This window comes from Lissotriton helveticus, chromosome 6 (genome assembly GCF_964261635.1).
Source record: "Lissotriton helveticus chromosome 6, aLisHel1.1, whole genome shotgun sequence".
NCBI lineage: Eukaryota > Metazoa > Chordata > Amphibia > Caudata > Salamandridae > Lissotriton > Lissotriton helveticus.
Genome location: NC_136067.1, coordinates 1,397,378,164 through 1,397,399,098, shown reverse-complemented (window position 1 = coordinate 1,397,399,098; position 20,935 = coordinate 1,397,378,164). Strand labels below are relative to the sequence as shown.

The 20,935-nt window shown below is 48.6% G+C and overlaps 1 protein-coding gene across 3 annotated transcripts in view; it reads right to left on the bottom strand.

Annotated features, from left to right (window-relative positions):
* The window catches only part of SCAF8 (SR-related CTD associated factor 8), a 1,826,711-nt gene that overhangs the window by 1,152,697 nt on the left and 653,079 nt on the right, over positions 1-20,935 (bottom strand). For all 3 annotated transcript variants that reach the window (XR_013596231.1, XR_013596230.1, XM_078649179.1), the window contains exon 15: positions 7,652-7,765. Coding sequence is in view for 1 of the 3 variants with exons in the window: in XM_078649179.1 (XP_078505305.1) it covers positions 7,652-7,765 (114 nt within the window). In the remaining 2 variants the exon portion in view is untranslated. The remainder of the gene's footprint in view (positions 1-7,651; positions 7,766-20,935) is intronic.

The window sequence follows — 20,935 nt, the reverse complement described above, 5'->3', positions numbered from 1 at the left end:
ACCCTTGGTGTAAGAATTTATAGGCAAACTGTATCTTTAAAGATGTTGTTGCATGTTTTAGCATACCCTTAAGTATGGGCAGTGTGTGAGTGGATCTTTGGGAAGAGCTTAGTGTCTGAAGGAGAAAATTCTCCTCAAGTGACTCTTTATGAAGCTGAACTCCATGATATTCAGAACCCCTATTTATTAGTTCTATGTACCCTACAATATCATCAGGTGGAGAGGCTTTTGTAGGGTATAGATCTGGATCGTTATATGTGTTATAATTGTCCCATGGATCAGGACTATTATCATCGACCCCGTCCCCGTCATCCTGGTTGTCAGATGTCTGTGGGTGTTACCAACAAATTTGGGTTAGGTGGGGAAGGAGACGTTAGGAGGAGGAGAGGGTTAGTACCAACATGTTTTCTCTTGAGAGGAATGTGGTAAGTGTCCACGGTATCTGATTTGCGTTTTAATGGCAATTTTGCTTGAATACGCTCAGTTTTGGGATTGATGACCAGTTCTTTTTGTTTCGGGTTTGGGCTTGAAGGCAAGGCGTCAAAACGAGGCTCCTTTGATGGAGTCGGAGCCATTTTATCTTTCGTGCCAATATTTTTAGAGCCGAGGTTTTCGGTACCGAAGCATTCGGATCCGAAGATGGTTTCAGTTTCGGTACCGAAGAAGTTGACTCCAAAACGTGTTTGGGTCTCGATGTCGATTGTTTTGGCTTGGTGCCCGAATGTGGCCGACTCAATATCGAGATGGAAGGCTTTAATATTTGTTTCGGGCCAGGCCCGAAGGCAGGGCGTTAGAAACGTGTTCCCGGTGCCGACCTTGACCCAAAGGCAGAGGAGGGACAGGACCTTTTTCTTCGGCAGAGGTGGAGTTTGGAGCAGGGGAGTGTGAGAAGTTGGCCTGATATATAATGTTCACTATTCTAGTGAGCACTTTGTATCAGTCCAAACAACCCTTATTGATGATTGGTTGTAAGTCAACCTTTTTAGACCAGCTATCCTAGTAGCATGGACAAGAGCAGTCTAAGGCTAAACTCTAGAGGGCGTGTTAAGCCAGCTGTTTTACCATCACATATACCCCTTGAACACCAAGTGAACGCGACTAAGTCCTGCCCTATGGGTGGGACCAGGAGGGGGGTGGTTACACCCACTTCCTTGGCGGGCTTTTTCCCAGCACAGGGTCTGGAGTGTCCCTGGAACTGGTTCCAGCCAGCCTATGCACAGTGAGCACCGGGGTGCCACGTGCAGTCACCTTCCTCTAAAGCCCTGCCTACCTACAATACACAAAACCCTGTCTGGGACGGTGCTGGCACCGCCCCTGGCAGGAAACCCTTTGTCCTTATCTCCTGCTCTGGGAGGACTCCCAGCAGCAGGAGGGCAGACTTGTGTCTCGGTGGCAGCATCCATTTTGTGGATGCTAAGGCTCTGTCTGACTTTTAACCGGGTTATAGGTTACATGCATGTCGTGTCCCTCTAGAAGGGTGGAATGCTAACCCCGTCGCCAGAATTGGCGAGGGGTTACTATTCCAATTCGTATGACACCTTACTCGACATGTTTTGATAAAGGATTATAATGCGCTTAAGAGTATATGGTATGCGATATCATGGAAACGGCTAAGGGATAGATCCCGAAAGCCGCAGACAGGCTCAGCTCATGCCAGAGCACCATCTCACACGATTCCAAGCACTCTGCCTTCAGGATTGTTAAGGCCTGCCATAGGAGTGACTGATAGGAGATCTGTGTGTCCATTTTAGGGTTAGATATAGGTATACTATATCTAAAGCAAAGGGTGAGTACACCACCTTGCCCCAGCTGTCGTGCAGCCAGTTGCGTCAGTTTTAGTTAGTCAATCCAGGGGTGGCATAATACATGCTTCAGCCCCTGGGAGACTTCTGGGTACACCTCAGCCCTGGGTACAGGGACTTGAGAGGGCCCAGTGCCAATTCAGTACCTGAGTACAATTTGGATAGAGAGAACAGCTAGGCTGTGGGTCTGATTAGCAGGCCCACAGCCAGGGAAAGTCGTAAACCAGTGCAGCAAAAAGCAAAAATCTGGGTGATCATAGGATTGCAGACCCTACTCTCCTACAGTCCACTAAGCAATCCCTCACCCTAAGGGTATCTGAGGGTCTCCACCATAGGGAATCTCTACCTGTGGTGTGTTTTGGCAAAGTAAAAGGCTGGTGCTGTGATGGAGTACTGAAGTGAGACTCCACTAATGTTGGGCTCAACTTCCTCCAATCACTATCTACCATGTGTGCCTTTCTTTCCAGGACTGAGTTGCTGGGAGCTCTCAGGGTCAACCTCTGGGTACCTAAAGCTGGAGGCTGGGTCCCTCCGTTTGGCTTACTGGAGGGACAGGTAAGGTCTGGGGCCCTCAGGTCCCAAGTTTGGCTGTGCCCAACAGTGTCCATCTGTGGGAGGTCCCTAACTAATTTTAAGGGGGGTCCCTCAGGAGTGTGTTTTTTTTCACTTGGCTAGGTCTGCTAGCTTCAGTGCCCTTAATCTGCTGATTGGGAGATTCTTTTGGACAGGGGGCCCTTTGGGGTCCAACACTGGCCTCCCTGACCTCTAAAGCCCTGGGCTGACTGAGGCAGGGTAGAGAGGGGCAGGTGACCTGCTCCAGACTGGTCCCCACCTTGGAAGGGTCCACTGACATCAGAGGCTCTACCAGGCTAGGCCTGACTTCCTCTGGGGCAGTTTCTTCACAAGGGGTCAGATCAGTTCCCTGAGGAGGCTGATCCTTTCCTAAAGTCTGGTGGGAGGGAGATTTCTCTTCCTCCTCAATGCTCTCTGTCTGAGTGGAGTGATCCATAGTTTCAGGCTTCACAACACTATTATCTATCTGAGTTTGAGCTGTGGCTATCACAACTCCACCAACCTTTTCAGGAGGGGACTCAGTTTGGGTATGGGCTGTGACCATCACAGCCCTGCTAACCTTTTCTGGGAAGGAAGCTGTCTGAGATTGGGCTGTGACTGGCACAGCCCTCCTGACCTGTTCAGGGAGGACATCTTGGACTGGGGCTGTGGCTATCACTGCCCTACTAACCTTACCATGGAGGTTCACCATTTTCAAATGGGTTTCCTGCTCTACCTCAGCCCAGGCTGAGATCTCTAAATCATTCCCCAGTAGGCAATCTACAGGCAAGTTTGATGACACTGCCACTCTCTTGGGGCCAGTGACATTTCCCCAGCTGAGATTTACCACTGCCATGGGATGATCTCTCTGCAATCCATCAATATTGGTCACCTGGTATGTGGCTCAAGGTAAAAGTTGCCTTGAGGGGACTAGGCTCTCAGTCACCATGGTGATGCTAGCCCCTGTATCTCTATAGGCCTCAACTTTTATACCATTGATGAGGGGCTCCTGTCTGTACTTGCTCAAAGTGTTGGGACAAATAGTGAAGTTGGCAAACCCCATGCCATTTTCACAGACAAGAGTATCTAAGTCATGGGACCTGGTTAGGCCAGAGTCCCCAGGAACTCCCAAAGTAAATGCACCCAAATTCTTGGGGGCACTCCCACCACCTGGGGGATTACTACTAGTAGTAACAGGAGGCTGGGAAGTTTTACTTGGGGGTATGTTTTCCTTATTGGGGTTCTTTGGGCAACTGATGTCAGTTTTCCAATGACCCACCTGCTTGCAGGTTTGGCAATAAGGTTTCTTTTGGGTATTGGAAGGATTCTGGGACCCACCCCCTCCAGAGGACTTTTGGGGCCCTGATGTGGTTTGATCTGAAGATTTATTCCCACCCTTCTCTTGAGGCTTGGTTGATTCCTTCTTTTGGTCACCACCTTGGTTCTTAGGCCTAACCCTGGTTCTGACCCATTTGTCTGCCCTCTTACCCAATTCTTGTGGAGAGGTCAGATCAGAGTCTACCAGGTGCTGGTGTAATAACTGGTTCTGACAATTATTTAAGACTTGCTCTCATAATTAGATTATACAATCCTTTGAAATCAGTAACCTTACTACCCAGTATCCAGCCTTCAAAAGCCTTAGTGGCACAATCAACAAAGTCAGCCCAATCCTGAGACTGAGTTTTCTGGGTGTCTCTGAACAGCAACCTGTACTGCTCAGTGGTTAAGCCAACCCCATCAACCAGTGTATTTTTCAGGACTTGGTAATTGTTAGCATCCTCAACTCTAGTAGTGAGGAGCTTATCTCTACCTTTGCCTTCAAAGGAGAGCCACAGTATAGCTGCCCACTGACTTTGGGGGATGCACTGGACAGTGCAGGCCCTCTCCAAAGCAGCCATCCATTTGTGGATGTCATCCCCTTGTTTAAAGGGGGGCACTATCTTACGCAGGTGTTTAGTATCTAAACTCCTTTCTTTATCTCTTGGGAGATTGCTGCCACCAGTGGGAACTGTCCCACACATCTACTGCTCTCTAGCAAAGGCAAACTTTTCTTTGGCCAGGGCAAGTTCTTCCCTTTCAATCCTTAGATTAGCCTGTTTCATCCTTGCTTCATGTTCTCTTCTCTGAGGGGAAGTCAATCTCCTCTGGGGAGAAATCCTTCTCCTCTGAGAGGAGGCATTAGAGTGCAGAGATCTATTGGAGTCCCTAGAAGGAGATCTATCTCTCCTAACTCCAAGGTTAGGCCTCATTAGGGTCAGTACTGGGGGTCCCCCAGATCCTTCCCTAAGTAGGTCTAAGTTGGCCCTAGCAAGTCTGCTGACCAGTTCAGGCCTGTCTGTCTCATCCCCAGAGAGTTCCTCTTCTTCCTCAACTGCTTTGTCAGTGTCAAGGAGGTCTGGATCACCAATGGTACCCTCTAAGGCTGGCATATTCCCATCTATATGAGAGGCTTTCTTAGCATCATATGTCTCTAAGAGACCTATCAGAAAGGGAATGGTGGGGTTAGACCCCGGTTTCAGTTTCCTGGAGGTACACACTTGTCTCATCTCCTGGAAACTGAGAGCTGCATATCTTGAGATGACCTGTGGAGGGTCACTAGCCACTAGGGGAGTCTCTGAAGACTCTCCATGGGTAGACATGCTTTTCTAGTGAGGTGTAAGTGGTGCACTTACCTACACTATTTGTTTGCCTACTGATCCCTTGCTAAGAGTTGTAGTTTAGGGTGTGCTAAGCCCTGTTGAACTACAACAGCTGGTTCAGTAGAACTCAGAGTATTCTAAGCTAAGTTATATGTACCTTGGTACTTATGTGATCTTTCAAATGATATTCTTAGGATACGTGTGGTAAAACAACAGCAAGCTCAAATCCCAACCGCTGCCCACCAATGTGAGAAGTTGGCCTGATATGCAGTGCTCACTATTCTAGTGATCACTATGTATCAGTCCAAACAACCCTTATTGATGTTTGGTTGTAAGTCAACCTGATAGACCAGCTATCCTAGTAGCATGGACACGTGCAGTCTTTAGGCTAAACTCTAGAGGGCGTGTTAAGCCAGCTGTTTTACCATGACATTTACCCCTTGAACACCAAGTGAAAGGACACCACACAAGTTATGAAAATAAAAGGATATTTATTTATAACAAGTCTACCCTGATCTCTTTATGAGTCAGGGAGCTAAGCACATAACAAAACTCTTAAGAAAATACTTAAAGTCGCACAATTTACACAAATGTCCGAGGGGCACGAAAAACCATATACACAAGAAGTGGAATGCGAAATTACTAGCAGGTAAGTACTACTCTCATAGACTTTAGAAACGCTAGACCTACAATGCTGAACCCTTAGATTAGAAGCAGGAGGCCTAGGGACGTCGTGTGCAGAGTGGGAACTCTCACGCGTAAGGCGGGAAAAAGTCTATGGAGGCTAGTAAAAGCAAAGTTAGTGTTCTCGGGCGAACCCGACTAAGTAGAGCTGAAACGACAAAGGATCCTGACACTTAGATAGTTAGACTATGCTGGAGCACCGAAATGCTCAGGTTACCTAGCCCAGGGGCTGCGGCTGCATAGGGCTGAAAAGACGTCGGAGATCCTCGTTGCAGTCTATGGGGCCTGAAGAAAGAAGTTGCTGGCAGGCGACCAGTGAAGAAGTTCGTGGTGATCCAAGCCTTGATCGATGAAGATGAAGACCTGTAAGCAGAGGGGACCAAGTTCTGAATCACTAGCCAGTGATTAGGTGGGCCCCAGGATGGCACCGGACGAAGTCACCTCGACCAGGTGAGTGGGCGACGGTGGGCTCTGCAGTCTCTCGGACCAGGAGGCGTTGTCGGCGACCAGGATGGAGGGGCGAGCTGTCCCACGAAGGTATCTGCTGTCGACGTCGCTGGACCCAGGATTGGGGCAACAACTCTTGGCAAAAGCAAGCCCACGCGGTGGACTTAAAATGGCGTCTGGAGTGGACCAGGAGGGTCCGGGGTGCTCCTCTGTTGGAGGGGAGCAAGGGCCAGTCTGGAGCAACCAGACCAGCGGTGTGGTCTTCGTAGTTCGTCGTCAGAAGGGCCACTAGCCAACGGGCAAGTGACCTGGACAACGCGGTGAGCAGCAAAGAGCAGAAGGGCCCCACGCAGATCTCGTGGATGCAAGGGGGCTGGACTTCGGTGCTGGAGCTGCTCAGGGTTGGGGCTTCTCGGACCCCAAAGCACTCACGTGAGGATCCCTCAGTAGTCGTGCTGGGAAAGCGTCGTGCAGTCTTGAAGATGGCCGGTCCCTCGAGGTCTCGTCGCACCCACGGGTCTCAGCTGGGCTGATGATGTAGGTAGAGGTCAGAGGTGCCAGGGAAGCCGGTTCTCGTCGAGCTGGGCAGTCTTGATCCGGAGGACAGACTTACAGCAGACCGCGATGCTTGGATGGTGCCTGCTGCTGCAGGGTGACTACTCCTTATCTTGAGAAGAGTCTTGAGTTCCTTTCGTGGAAAGTAGTTTCAGGATTCAAAGATGATCTAGTTTGGAAGGGGGCCTGCTCCTACCTTTATCCTGCAAAAGGGGGCTGGCACGCGTCTAAGTCCTGCCCCATGGGTGGGACTAGGAGGGGGGTGGTTACACCCCTCTCCCCTGCCGGACTTTCCCCAGCTCATGGGCTGGTGTGCCCCTGGAACTGGTTCAGACCGGCCTATGCATAGTGAGATTTTATAAGTGTCAAATGAGTGGAGATTGCCAAGGCTTGTTCGAGTTAGAGCAAAATTGCTTAGATTTATTTGTTATTGCTTTTACATTTCATCTTACTGGAACCATCCAATGGATCTTTTTTGTTTAGGCGACTAAATTCTCAAAAATATAGTATACTTTTGTAAATTGGTGTCAATTTCTTGTGTTGTGTTGATTTCTACTTCAATTACTTTGGTGCTGTTTAAATGCTTTACACTTGTCCCAGAAGTTATGAAATGGCTTGAAACCTGTTATTTTCGTGGAAGATATCTTCCCTAGAACACAGTCTGAATGGTTTATGGGAGTTAACGGAAGGTAAATGGTGCTTAATAAAAATACTGGCCCAGGGTAGTGGCAGCGCCTCCTAGCGGAATAGAGGAGCCATTTCGAGGGGGAATACTCCAGATCCAGTCTGGTGCCTTGAATATTCTAAAGGTGTTGAATCTGCAGGTACGACGTTATCAGAAATACATCTTTAGACTCATTTTGAGCATGCGTGTCACATGACCTGAATTGTCTCTAATGCAGAGCAATTCATAGACACTGGGAATTGTCAAAACTGAATTTGAAATTACACAGTAAAGTACAGACATCTTACCTTTACAACTTTTGATACAAGTTTGTAAGTACCAGCACGAAGTTTCTGAAGAGCACGATATGCATCTTGTCTGTGAACCATCGAAATATAAGCACAACCTCGGGGAGGAATCATCTGGATGACAAAGAAAAAAACAATTACTCTACAATTTATGAAAGAATGTGCCTACTAAGAGCTTCAACAGCCTTAATGAAACTACTAAGATTTTGGCACAATGTTTTATTCTTTTTTGTTTAAAAAATAAAAAAGTGCACCAGGCAATTCCAGTCAAAAGAGATGATAGTAATGTTGCTTAAATGTACCACTAGATCCCTATCATTTGCATTTTCCTCATAATTCCTCTGATCGAACAATTTGTGAAAAGGTGCACGTGGCAGAAACATGCCTTAATGTTGCTAAAGAGCTGTTCGTTTGTAACTCGTTCGGGAAATGAGACTATTTATCCCGAGGATATCTACATCTATTACAACCATAATAAAATGACAAAAATAACTTCATTTAAATGTATATTATATGTATGTAAATAATATTTTTAGGGCAGTTCGCCACACCAAAGCTTTTTGACAGTCTTGAATATCCATACAGTAGAGCTTAGTAAATGTAAGAAGGTGAGTTTCTGTTGCAGAACCCCCCACTTTTTGACTGATACCTCATGCACTTTTCCTTGGTGTGCCCTGGAGGAGCCACCTATCGACTGACTACAAAGACTTCTTCCAAGACGACAACAACATGCAATCATCCGAGCCCAACACCAGGTGGCCATCTAATGCAAAGTTTAGAATCTGCAGCTCATATGCCTCGAACAGTGAGTTTCTGTTGCAGTACCCTCCCACTTTTTGCCTGATACCTGATGCACTTTTCCTTGGTGTGCCCTAGGTCCCTACCAATCATGTACCCAGGGCTTGTGTTCCTTCCCTAAAAACTGTACTAAAGCCTAAACCCAATTGGCATCTCTGGCCACATGTCAGACCCTAGTAAATGGTACCCTAGGTACCCTGGGCATTGTGACCAGAGAAGACCCCTAAGGGCTGAAGCACTTATTGTGCCACCCTTAGTGGCCCAGTACCCTGACACACACACACTGCCTTTGCAGGCTGAGTGTCCTGGTGCAGAACTAAACAAAGAGTCGGCAAGGCACACATCGCTGTGTGCCATGCCCACAAACCCACTGCCCTGGCATACATCAGCCACCACTCTAGCTGGGTGCCCTATGCCAGTGGTGTGGGTACAGGTGCATGAGCCCTGTGCCCCTACAGTACCCAGGGCCATTCCTGGGCACTGTAAGTGCAGTGATGCCATTTAGAGAGTATATATGGTGCTGGGAACTTGTTATAACAAACTCCACATCACCATAATGGCTACACTGAAGACTGACACGTTTGATATCAAACTTCTGAGCACATTAAACCCACATTGATGCCAGTGTGGGATTTAATGTCAAATGCACTACAGAGGGTATCTTAGAGAAGCCCCCTGAAACCTAACCTACAATCCACGTCTAGTCTGAGACGCTGCCTAGGCTGCCACACAGCAGACATTTTGCTGGACCCCGGGGTGGAAAGCCCCCGCTCTCCTGGGCCTGCCACAATGCACATACTGGGACAAGGTGCCAAGCCTCCTCCCCAAGGATGGGGAGGGGAAGCTTCAAAGGCATTCCACCTTTGAGAGCTTCTCCAGGCCACTTGCTGTACTCAGGAACTGGCCCCCTACCAGTTCTGACCCCCACTCTGGCAGGAAGACGGGCGGGAAACCCTACGTCAGGAAGGAGGGTGTGCCAGCCTGTGCGAACTCCACCACTCAGGTGGGAGAGGCGAGGTGAAGCACAACCTCGGGCTCCAGCCATCTTGAATATGGGGAGCCCTGCTCAATCACAGCTAGGCTCCTGCCCCCCTCCCACAGGAGAGGAGCAGGCTAGGGGGTGTACCCACCCCAGGACAGGGACCAATTGGTCCCTGCCCTTACCCTACCTGTAACGCCCCTACATTTAGTATTTAGGGTCACCCTGAACCTTCCTTCCTCAGATCCAGATGACGAAAAAAGAAAGAAGAAGAACAAGGAACAAGAAGACCTGCCCTGCAGCTGCTAAAAAGAGGAAGACACCAACTGATTTGGCCCCAGCCCTACATGCCTGTCGACCCTCGAACCTGCTCCTGCTAAAACCCCGGCGTCTCCAGTGGTCAGCAACCTCAAGAACCCTGGAGGACCTGAATGCCTTGTGACTCTGACTACCTGGGTCTCCCACGAGCAGTGGTACTGCTCAAAGCAAGTAACAAGCCATGGCATCAGCCGGGAACCGCGAACCCTGCACACTCTGCACCCGCCCAGCCTGGCCTGTGCTGGAGTGAATCAAGACCCTGATGACGCCCCCCCCCGGCGATTCTGACCTGGAATTCAGTGCCCAGGTACCCTCCTCGACTACCCAGACGATACCTGCAGTCTCAGGACAAAGGACCCCTCCAACCGCGACCAGCAGGGGTAAGATTTCCCAACCTCAAAAGACACTCCTGCACCCGGCTCCCCACGGCCCCCTGTCCCCAACTCCTGGGTGCCTACCTATCCTCCAAGATCCCAACTTACCCCTCAAAGTGTTGGCTATTCCAGAAGATCCTCCGTCCCCGAGCCTGCAGCCTTTGTTCCCTTTTCAAGATCTCCATTGAATAACGTTGAGCGCCCGGCGGCTCAAAAGCACCCTGCACCCAGCCGCCCGAGTGCCTCTGGCAGTGCAACCTTTGTCCTATCCTACTTCCCCATTTGCCCTGAGCAAGTGACCAGGAGCCCAGCTCCCACAGCCGCGTGACCTGCTAGCCAGCAGCCACCAACCGTAGGCCCCATGCCTCTCATTGGATAACATTGGGCCTAACTACCTCTGCACCTGGCTGCCCCTGTGCCGCTGAGGGTGTACCAACTGTACCTATCCGACCCTGGGAGACCCCTGAGTCTATGCCCATAACCTTAACTCCACCAGTCGAGTACTCACCTGAAAGCCGATAACTCACTTTCCTTCCAAAGGCTAACATTGACTGGTTTTCACTGAAATTTCTTCTAAGTGTGTGAGTTTTGAAACTTTAAAATATTCAACTAAAATCAGCCGAATAACGAATTCCGAAATACTCACCTGTGATCAGGAGAGCAGCCAGTACTGTACCTTTTAGCCCAGTACTGAACAGCAAAAGTAATCCTAACTGTACTTACCAGTAACTTGACTTTCCTTCCATAGGAAACCATTGACTGTTTTTCTCTAAAATTTCTACTGTCGATTTTTGCAAACTAGAAATATTCCTTAAAAATCGTACTAAATACTAAAACGTAATTACTTACATGTCTTAGGTAGCGGTCCCAGTGCTGAACCTAGGAGTCCATTATTAGATTACAAAAGTAACAAGAACCTACTTTACCTGTGACTTGAATTTCCTTCCATAGGATAACATTGCTAGTTTTTCACTGAAAAGTTTCAGTGTCAACTTTGAAAATACATTTATATTCTTTAAAAATCACAACTGTAACCAATATGCTTTCACTTAACTGTTTACAGCTTAGGTCCCGGGACTGAATCCAGGATCCAGTCCTGTGGTTAGAAAAGTAATCCTTAAAGTAATCAACTGCATTTATGTAGAAAAACCCATTTTCAATGTTAAATTGTGTTTAGAATTGTGTTGCCTCTAGCAACCACTGCAGCTATTGAACTTACAAAGCCTATTGCTGTTCTGCAAAGTAATTACCTAAAGTCTCTCTTATTCAGAAAAGTATGGAATATGCTACTTACCAGTATGCATCTGTTCTTGGCATGTAGGGCTGCTGACATTCATATCTTGTGCATAGATCGCCGCCTAGTGTTGGGTCCGGATGATTGCACATTGTTGTCCTGGAAGAGTCTTCGAAGTATCACGAGATAGGTGGCTCCTCCCCCGGACTACAGTGCGCATGGGCATCCTGTCCATCCTCAGATTGTTTTTCGCCATTGTGGCAGGGATGGAGTATGGTACACTAACCCCGTCGCCAGAATTGGCGAGGGGTTAGTATTCCAATTCGTATGACACCTTACTCGACATGTTTTGATAATGTTATACCAAAGTTAGCATATGACCGCGAGGTACATAATGCACTTAAGAGTATATGGTATAGCGTTATCATGGAACAGCTATTAGGACTTGGTTCCGCAAGCTGCAAACGGGCTCAGCTCATGCCAGAGCACCATTTCACATTATTCCAAGCACTCTGCCTTCAGGATTTATAAGGCCTGCCATAGGAGTGACTGATAGGAATATATGTGTCCATTTTAGGGTTAGATATAGGAATACTATATCTAAAGCAAAGGGTGTGTACACCACCTTGCCCCAGCTGTCAAGCAGCCAGTTGTGTCTGTTTTGGATGGCCAGCCAGGGGTGGCATAATACATGCTTCAGCCCCTGGTAGGCCCTGGGTACACCTATGCCCTGGATACCTAAGGTATACTGTACAGGGACTGATAAGGTGACTCAGTATCCAATCAGATATGTACCTAGGGTACATGGAATCCATTTTAACAGAGAGAGCAGTGGGCCTGGGGTCCTGAATGGCATGGCCCCAGGTCAACTAAGTCAGAAAACCAGCAAAACACCAGGCAAAAAGTTGGGGGCAACAATAGTCAGGGATCTACCTTCCTACAGTTGCCTATTTTGTCAGTATGCCGCAATGGCTGCAAGGTGTAACCTAATAGACGTGTAGGCTAAATTACAATTTTGAAGGTGTAATAAATATCCGATGATATGTTGAATAGACACGTCTAAAGGATTAATTTGGTTGTTTTGGCAGTATATGACAAACTTTTTCCACTTAGCAGCAGAACATGCTCTAGTAGTGGGGCGTCTAGCTTCCTTGATAACGTTCATACATTCTGGGGGAAGGTTGAGGTAACCAAACTCTAGGACCTCAGGAGCCAGATCGCAAGGTTGAGCTGAGCTGGGTCCGGGTGTCTGATCTCTCCATGGTTCTGCGTTAATAGGCGTGGAGATAGGTTTAGTTTTTGGTGTGGTACTACGGACATTTGTAACAGCGTGGGGTACCACGGTTGTATGGCCCAAGTTGGAGCGATTAGGAAGAGCGTTAGGGAATGTTGCTGTAGCTTGCGTAGCACTAATGGAAGTAGTGGGAGAGGAGGAAAAGCGTACGCAAATAGTTTGGACCAGTTCATCCATATCGCATTGCCTTTGGACAATGGGTGTGGGTATCGGACGGCAATGTTTGGGCATTTTGCGTTTTTGTGGGTGGCAAAGAGGTCTATTTGAGGTTGTCCCCACATTTGAAAGATCGGATGAAGAACTTGTGGATGAAGTTCCCACTTGTGGATTTGCTGCGTTTGTGGACTTAGCATATCTGCCATAGTGTTTTGTACTACTGGGACGTGTTGGGCTAATAGGAAGATCTTTAGTGGTATAGCCCATCTCCATATCTGCGGTGCTAACAGAGAGCTGCAGAGAGTGTGTCCCTCCTTGCTTGTTTATGTAGTACATAGCTGTCATATTGTCTGTGCGGACTAAGACAGCTTTGCCTGACACTTGAGTTTGAAAAGCTTTTAGGGCTAGAAACACAGCTAGCAATTCTAAGTGGTTGATGTGGAGTAGCTTTTGTTGCGGTGTCCACCTGCCTTGCATTGTGTGATGCAGTAGGTGAGCTCCCCAGCCGGAGAGCGATGTGTCTGCTGTCATGACTATTTGAGGAACTGGCTCTAGAAACGGTCGCCCTTTGGAAAGGTTTTTGGTGTTCCACCATTGCAGAGAACGATGAGCCCGACCGTCTACCAACACTAGATCTGTCAGTTGACCTTGCGCCTGGTTCCATTGTCGTGCTAGGCACTCTTGCAGTGGATGCATTTGCAATCTTGCATGAGGTACTATAAATATGCAAGATGCCATCATTCCTATGAGCTGCATGAACACTCGAGCTGGCAGCGAGTGTTGCGGTTTGAATATTGTTATGAGAGTTTGTGCACTTGTTATCCTGGCTGGAGAGGGATAAGCTAGTGTTAGTTGGGTGTTTATTGTAGCGCCGAGATACTGTTGTATGTGTGAGGGTTGTGGATGCGACTTGGTGTGATTTACTGTGAATCCTAGGTCGTGAAGCAGTTGAATGGTAGCGTGCATGTGTTGTACACACTGGCTGTATGAGTTGGCTTTTATGAGCCAGTCGTCCAGATACGGAAAGACAAGAATAGGTTGTCTTAAGTGTGCTGCTACTATTGCTAGGCATTTGGTAAACACCCATGGCGCAGTTGTGATTCCGAATGGGAGCACTTTGAACTGGTAGTGCTGTCCGTCTAGCACAAATCTGAGATATTTTCTGTGCGCTGCATGAATGGGAATATGAAAGTAGGCGTCCTTGAGATCTAGATTGACAAGGAAGTCGTTTAGTACCAGTAGTGGAAGGACCTATTGGAGTGTGACCATATGGAAATGATCCGACGGTATGTAAATGTTTAGAGGTCTGAGGTCTAGGATGGGTCTTAGAGATCCGTCCTTTTTTGGTATTAGGAAATAAAGCGAGTATACTCCTTTGTTTTTCTGATGCTCTGGAACTATTTCTATAGCATTTTTCTGCAAAAGGGATGCTACCTCTTGTCTGAGCAATGTTAAATGGTCCTGTGACATTGGACGCTGCCTGGGTGGTATGTTTGGGGGGGGGGGGGGGGGGGGTAGACTTTAGTTCCAGACAGTAACCTGATTGAATTATTTGTAACACCCACCTGTCTGATGTGATGTTTTGCCATGCTGGCAGGTATTGTTGGAGTCTTCCCCCGACAGGAGTGGAATGGGACGGGGGAAGGGAGTCATTGGGCAGGGGAAGTGGTAGAGCAGGAGTTGTTATTTTTACCTCTGCCCTTGTTATTGTTACCCCTGTAACCACCCCTTTGGTAGCCCTTGCCGTAAGTGGACTGTGTGGGGGCTTTGTATAAGGTTTTACCCTCTTGGATGAGTTTGTTAGCTCTATCCTGTACCTGAGGGAGGTGTCTCATTAGTGACTCTAACTCGTCATAATGTGCCCTATCATATCTGGCTAACAATGCCTGTGTATTGGCAATACGCCACATGTTTGCTGCTTGAGACGCAGTTCTTTTTCCTGATGCGTCAAGTAACTTAGACTCTTTATCTGGTGGTGTGGCATCACCAGATGTTTGCGAGTTTGCTCTCTTGCGTGCGTTGGAAACTACAAGTGAGTCTAGTGGTACCGGCCCTTTAATGTATGCCGGGTCTGAAGGGGCAGCTTTATATTTTTTTTCTATACGAGGGTTAATGACCAGAGTTCTGACTGGGTCTTTGAAGACTTCAGAAGCGTGCTTAATCACTCCCTTAAGCATTGGTAAAATGGATGTGGACCTTTGTGCATTATCAAAGGTATCCATTAGGAAGTCTTCCTCTACAGGGTCTGTATGTATGTCTACACCATGATATTGTGCAGCCCTGTGTATTAATTCGTTAAACACTATAGTGTCTTCTGGTGGGGAAGGCCTAGAGGGGTACAAGTCATCCGGGGTGGTATAATCATCCCATGGTTCAGGTGATCCTGTAGGCGTGGCTGGATCAGGTATGTTACCCCCCCATATCATCAGAGCTATCATCCCTGTTGTCATCATCTTGTACTTTAGAGGATGCTGGGGAATGCTGTGGTATGGGACCATGCGGTGATGGCATAGGTGGAGAAGGGGAAAGCAGTCTTAAAGGCGAGGTAGCCATGTCCTTCTTTGCATGCGGAGCTGGTTTGTCCGCACAGTGCTCGCTTCTTTGAGGCCAAAATCAACTGTCCAGTGATTGGGTCTCTAGCCAGAGTCTTTTGAGCAGCGTCTGGGTAAGATAAGTCTTCTGCTGGAGTCCGATCTTTTGGTGTGGGTGAAGGTTTTGGGACCGAAGCGGGTTTTTTTTTTTTTTTTTTTACAATGTCCTTTGCCGAGGAAGCATGAGTCTTTTTCGGCTCCCAAGCTTTTTTCGGCTCCGAAGGTTTTCTCGGTTCCGATGTTTTTTTCAGTTCCTGTATTGTTTTTGGATCCGACGGTTTCTTTGGCTCCGGTTGTTTTTTCGGTTCCCGTGTTTTTTTGGCATCCGAAGCGGCTTTGCTTGGTTCTGACCTGGGTTTCGGTGCCGAAGGAGTAGTGGGTTTAGGCGCCGATGGTTTGGACGTCGGCGTAGCCGGTGTCGTAGTCTTTTTCGGTGCTGGTAAGATGGCGCCGGCACAATGCGGAGGCTGACTCGAGCCTGAGTCGCCTGAAGGCTTAATTGGCTTCTTAGCAGGGCCCGAAGGTGGGGCAGGAGAAGCAGCTTGTCGGTGTGCACCCGAGCTCGAGGGTGTGACTGGGGCCTTCTTTGGGTGCGTCGAGGAAGGTTTGGGGTCGACGGTCTTACTTACGACCCGCTGCACTGGAGTGATGTCCTCGACTTCCGAATCTACTTCTTCTTCTACTTCGGAACAGCTGTCGACGTCGTGTTCTTCTGGGACGTTGACGCCTTCCTCAAAGATGTCATCCGGAATGGAAGTTGAAGATCGAGCCATTGTTCTTCTCGCTCTTCGGTCCCGGATAGTCTTTTTGGAGCGGAAAGAGGCACAAGCGGAACAGTCTTTGGCCTCGTGCTCCGGGGAGAGGCAGAGGTTACACACTTCATGAAGGTCGGTGTGGGGAAACTTCGACCCACATTGAGGACACTTTTTGAATGGCGTCCTTTCCATGTGCTGGAGTTGAGGCCTAGCTAGGCCCGACAGCCCTCGACGACGACCGGAATCTAAGTATTGGATGTTGAAGAACAGCGTTGAGTAGGAAAAGCGTTCGAAACTTAAACATTAAATCGTTTCAACACGGAGCGCTGGAAACACATCTGAGCCCGGTGCCGGAAAAAAACAATCTGGGGATGGAGCCGATGCCCATGCACAGTATCATCCAAAGGAGGAGTCACCTATCCCGTGACTTCCAAAGACTTTTCTACAACAAAACAAAAACTGCAAACATCCAGGCCCAACACTAGGTGGCAATCTATGCATAGTGTGCAATCTGCAGCTCATATGCCTCGAACAGTTATTTACCAGATACATTTAGGGCGCAGATTACTATGACCTCACGTATAAACAATCTGGGCTTCTGTGGGCTGTAAATACGATGAATCAATCCATGTTGACTCAGATAATCATGTCTAGCACCGCATCAGACAGGGAGGTGCTGCTTGACGGGGTCACCTGGAGTGACAGCACATCGGATATAATTCGCCTGACCTAGAAACTGTATGGATATTTCCATGTATATGCCATCAGGTAAGCAAGGCTCTGGGCTTATAGACATGATTCGAAAATGTATTGATCGCTTTCGGGTTGCTTAGAGTCGGAACTAAACAAAGTCTGCGTCGGACGACTTCGTCCATTAGCAGCTCGTGTTTTTCCCATAAAGTGAGAATGGTCGCTACTGCATTTACACAGCCGACGCCGCCCAGCATTTCTTTATACAGATAGATTGCTGACTGCAGGGGCCACGTTGTTAGATGTTTTTTTTCAAAGGTGACAGCTCCCCACCCTCAGGTGGTGCCCATGAGCTGGGTGAGAGCCGAAGTGTCCGTCACACCTTATTAAACCGGTGAGACAGGGTTGTGATCTAGGAATGCCTTGTGTGGGCCTGGTATGTGCCAGCAGGCTGCCTCAGAGTGTTGATAGGGAGCACAGGATGGATGCATTCCTCGCTATTATCGGCCGCGCAGCTCCCTGCAGCGCAGATCGAATGCATTCCCACGCAGGCGCTGAGGGGTGCAACATTCACAGAGAGCAGGAACATGTGCTTCGAATAAAACTAGGCTAAAGCAAAATAACTGGCACTTTAAACCAGACTTGGCCATCGAGCAGCAAGGCCCTTGTATGCTGCGAATTAAGCCGACTGAGCTCAGCCACCATGAAGGGCAGCATGTCTCTGCGGGCTGCGGCGGCGACCGAGTCTCTCTACAGGCCTGGGCTGACCACAGAGCGGGATCAGACAGTGTACGGAGCCGGGTATTTTGAAAGTGTACTGACGCTTGCCAAGAACTCGGTGTCAAAGTCCAACAAAATATAAGTAAATATAAGTAAATAAATCACACGTACTCTGAGACCTGAACGTACGCCTCGTGTCCCGAAAGATACACACCTCATAATGCAAATAAACACCTACAGCAACTTAAATACATTCCTTTGCAGTCGTATCACCAGCGTCATAATTTGCTGGGAACGGTTTTAACTAAATGATCCCTTTCAAGCCCATACATTTCACAAGGGGAACCAAGGATGCACATTCCAGGCACACCTGAATCCGTACCGCAACACTCCGTCAGCATTCCGCCATCACCGTTATATCCGTAGAAGTGCGTCATTTTATTTTTATTAAAACAACTAAAGACAATTAAGGGCACCTGTGTTCATGGCGACAGCATCCATGAAACAGCACACACCTTCATATTATTAATTAGCCGAGGCCTCTGATGCTCATCCTTGAGGGATGACCTATCTTAAGTGCCCCGATTGGACCGAGCCGCCGTCAGTCAGGAGACGGGTCTCGTGCACCCAGGATGCTCTTCTGGTGGGAGGGAGAAGCTGCTGATGGAGAGCTGCAGGCGGGTGTAGGGCAGCGATGTGAGAGGGCTGGGGACGAGCAGGCTGTCCAGGGACCGAGAGGCGCGCCGCTCTGTGGGGCTCGCAGGTCGGACGTTGCCACTACCTGGTTGTGGAAGGAGTGTACGGGGAGAGGTGCCAGAGCGAAGACGAGAAGGGCGCGGTTAGCGTTAACAGGGACAGCTGCAGGCGCGGAGCACCGGGAGATTCCACTCCTAAATAGAGGGGGGAGCGGGCGAGAGTGATCTTTACAGCTGAGGAGGGGTGCTTAGAGGGAAGATTAGCTACTTGTTACTTGGCTGGATGTGAAGGGGACATGACGGCTGAATACAAGAAGACAGAGCGTGCCACGCTTGGAGCGCACGTGCGCATTACAAAAAAGAAAGTGATGAAAATAACATAAAGCTTGCGATGACAGAAGGGAGATGTGCACATGTGCGTGTTCACGGGCGCGTCCACAGACTCCAATCGGCGCGTGCCCCGGTCTACACCACTTGAGAGGCAAGTCGTTAACAATAGATCTCGCTGGCGACAGCGCTTTCGTGCTGCGTCGTCAGGTGCCAGACCTAAAAATGACTAAGGGTGCCGCACTCTCTGGATCTGCAGTGGCTGGCGAGGAAAAAGAAAGAACTGACATCAGCGCGCAGGGGCGGCGTCTAAGTAGATACTGCAACGTTATTACAGTGATCATGACGCCAACAACGAAGGCAGTCGACCGACGCCACCTACCGATGCACAGGGGTACTGCTGAAGAAAAATTCTCCGGATCCAGTCGGACGCCTGGGGATAATTCTAAAGTAAGGAATCTATAACTAGTAGTCTCTTTCAGATAGGCTTTATCAACATTTGTGGAACACGCTAAATTAGCAAATAATGTCACACACTCAAAGACTGAACTCAGACCAATTTTGTTTGTATAAAAATATTAAGTTATTTTATTTCTAGAACCAAGCCAAGCCTGGCACAGATACGTGAAATAATTCCTTTACAAGTGAATGCAAGTTAAAATATAGTTGTTTCAAATACAGGTAAGGCAAGGTATTGAAATTACTGTACATATTACTTTTCAGTAACTTTTTAGATTACTTTTTAAGTTAGTTTTTCTACTCAGTGTGATATCCCTAGATATTACACTGGGACAATTACTAGAGAAAAGGTAAGTAAAATCAGTTTTGCACAGTTGTAATTTTTCAGGTTCCCATACAAATCAACTCTACACAGAACATTTTTCAGAGAAAAACAGTCAATGGATTACTATGGAAAGAAATTAAGTTATTGGTTATTAGGTAAGTACTCTGTCTTTGGGGCTGAGTTTCTGAGATTAGAACTAGGGTTTCCCCAGGGTCCAGGATGCACTCTCAAAGCACCCTCAGCGGCACTAGGGCATCCGGGTGCACAGTGCTAAGGCCAAATGTTATCCAATGGGAGATAAGGGGCCTCGGTTTTAACAAAGACTGTAGGCTCTGGGACGAAGATCTTCTGGAGGTGAACACCAGTTGGAGAAATAAGTTGGGATGCCTAGGGATACTGGGACCCTTCGGTTGGGCCTTGGGAGTTTGGGTACAGGGGTGTCTTTAGGCGTCTGGTTTCTCTTACCAGCTCCGGTCACGGTCAGGAAGGATCCTCCAGGAAGAGGCTGCAGGCTTCGCTGGGAGGTTCCAGGCAGGTCCGATATCACCAGATCACAGGTCAGGATCACCGGGGAGACCACCTCGTGGTGTTCAGCCACTCTAACTCGGGCTGTGGGCAACGGGTGCAGACTGAAGACTCACAGTTTTGGCTGGAGCCAGGGTCTGTGGGTGAACAAATCTTGTGTTCACGGGAGACAAAGTCTTCTCTGGAAGGCAGGGCAGGTCCTTGGGGTTCTTGAGATTGCTGGTTGCAGGACACACAGGAGTTTCGCTTCTGCAGATTAAAGGTGGAGACAGGCCAGTAGGGCTGGTGTCAAGTCAGTGGGTATCCTCCTCTTCTTAGCTTTAGCACAGCTGTTCAGTCCTTTTTCTCTTCTTGTTGGTCAGTACTTGTCTGACAAGGCAAGGTTCAGGCGTGCCCCTGAATACTAGATTTAGGGGCGTTACAGGTAGAATAAGGTAGGGACCAATGGGCCCCTTCCTCCGGGTGGGTACACCCCCTATTATACCACTCTTCAGTGGGAGGGGGGGGGCATGTGTCTCAATCTGGTTGGTTGGGTCCCACCAACGGCAAGATGGCGGGGACCGAGGGTTATGCTTCACCTCGCCTCCCCCACCTGAGGGGTGGGGTTGGCCTCCCTTCCTCACTTGATTTTCCTGCCGGTTCTCCTGCCCAAAGTGGGGGTCAAAACCGGAGGGGACCAGTTACTGGAAGCAGCAAAAGGCCTTGGGAAGCTCCTTTGATGCTTCCCCTTCGTGGATCCTGCCCATCCTGGGGGAGGAGGCATGGCACCTTGTCCCAGGACGTCTATTGTTTGGCAGGGCACACTCAGTCAAAGTACATCAGCAATTTAGCAAAAAGTGGGGGCAACCATGCAAAAATAGGGCACTTTCTTACACTGCCTGTTTCATGTGTCACATAGATATACAGGGGAAGTGGTGGCTCAGCCTTTGCTCTCAATGGCAAAGAAGGGTTACCAGTGTACGACTGCTGTGCTAGTCTGCAGTATCTGATTGAGGGACTCTTTTTAATTGATGGGGGGGGGGGGTCCTCTAGGATGGCACAATC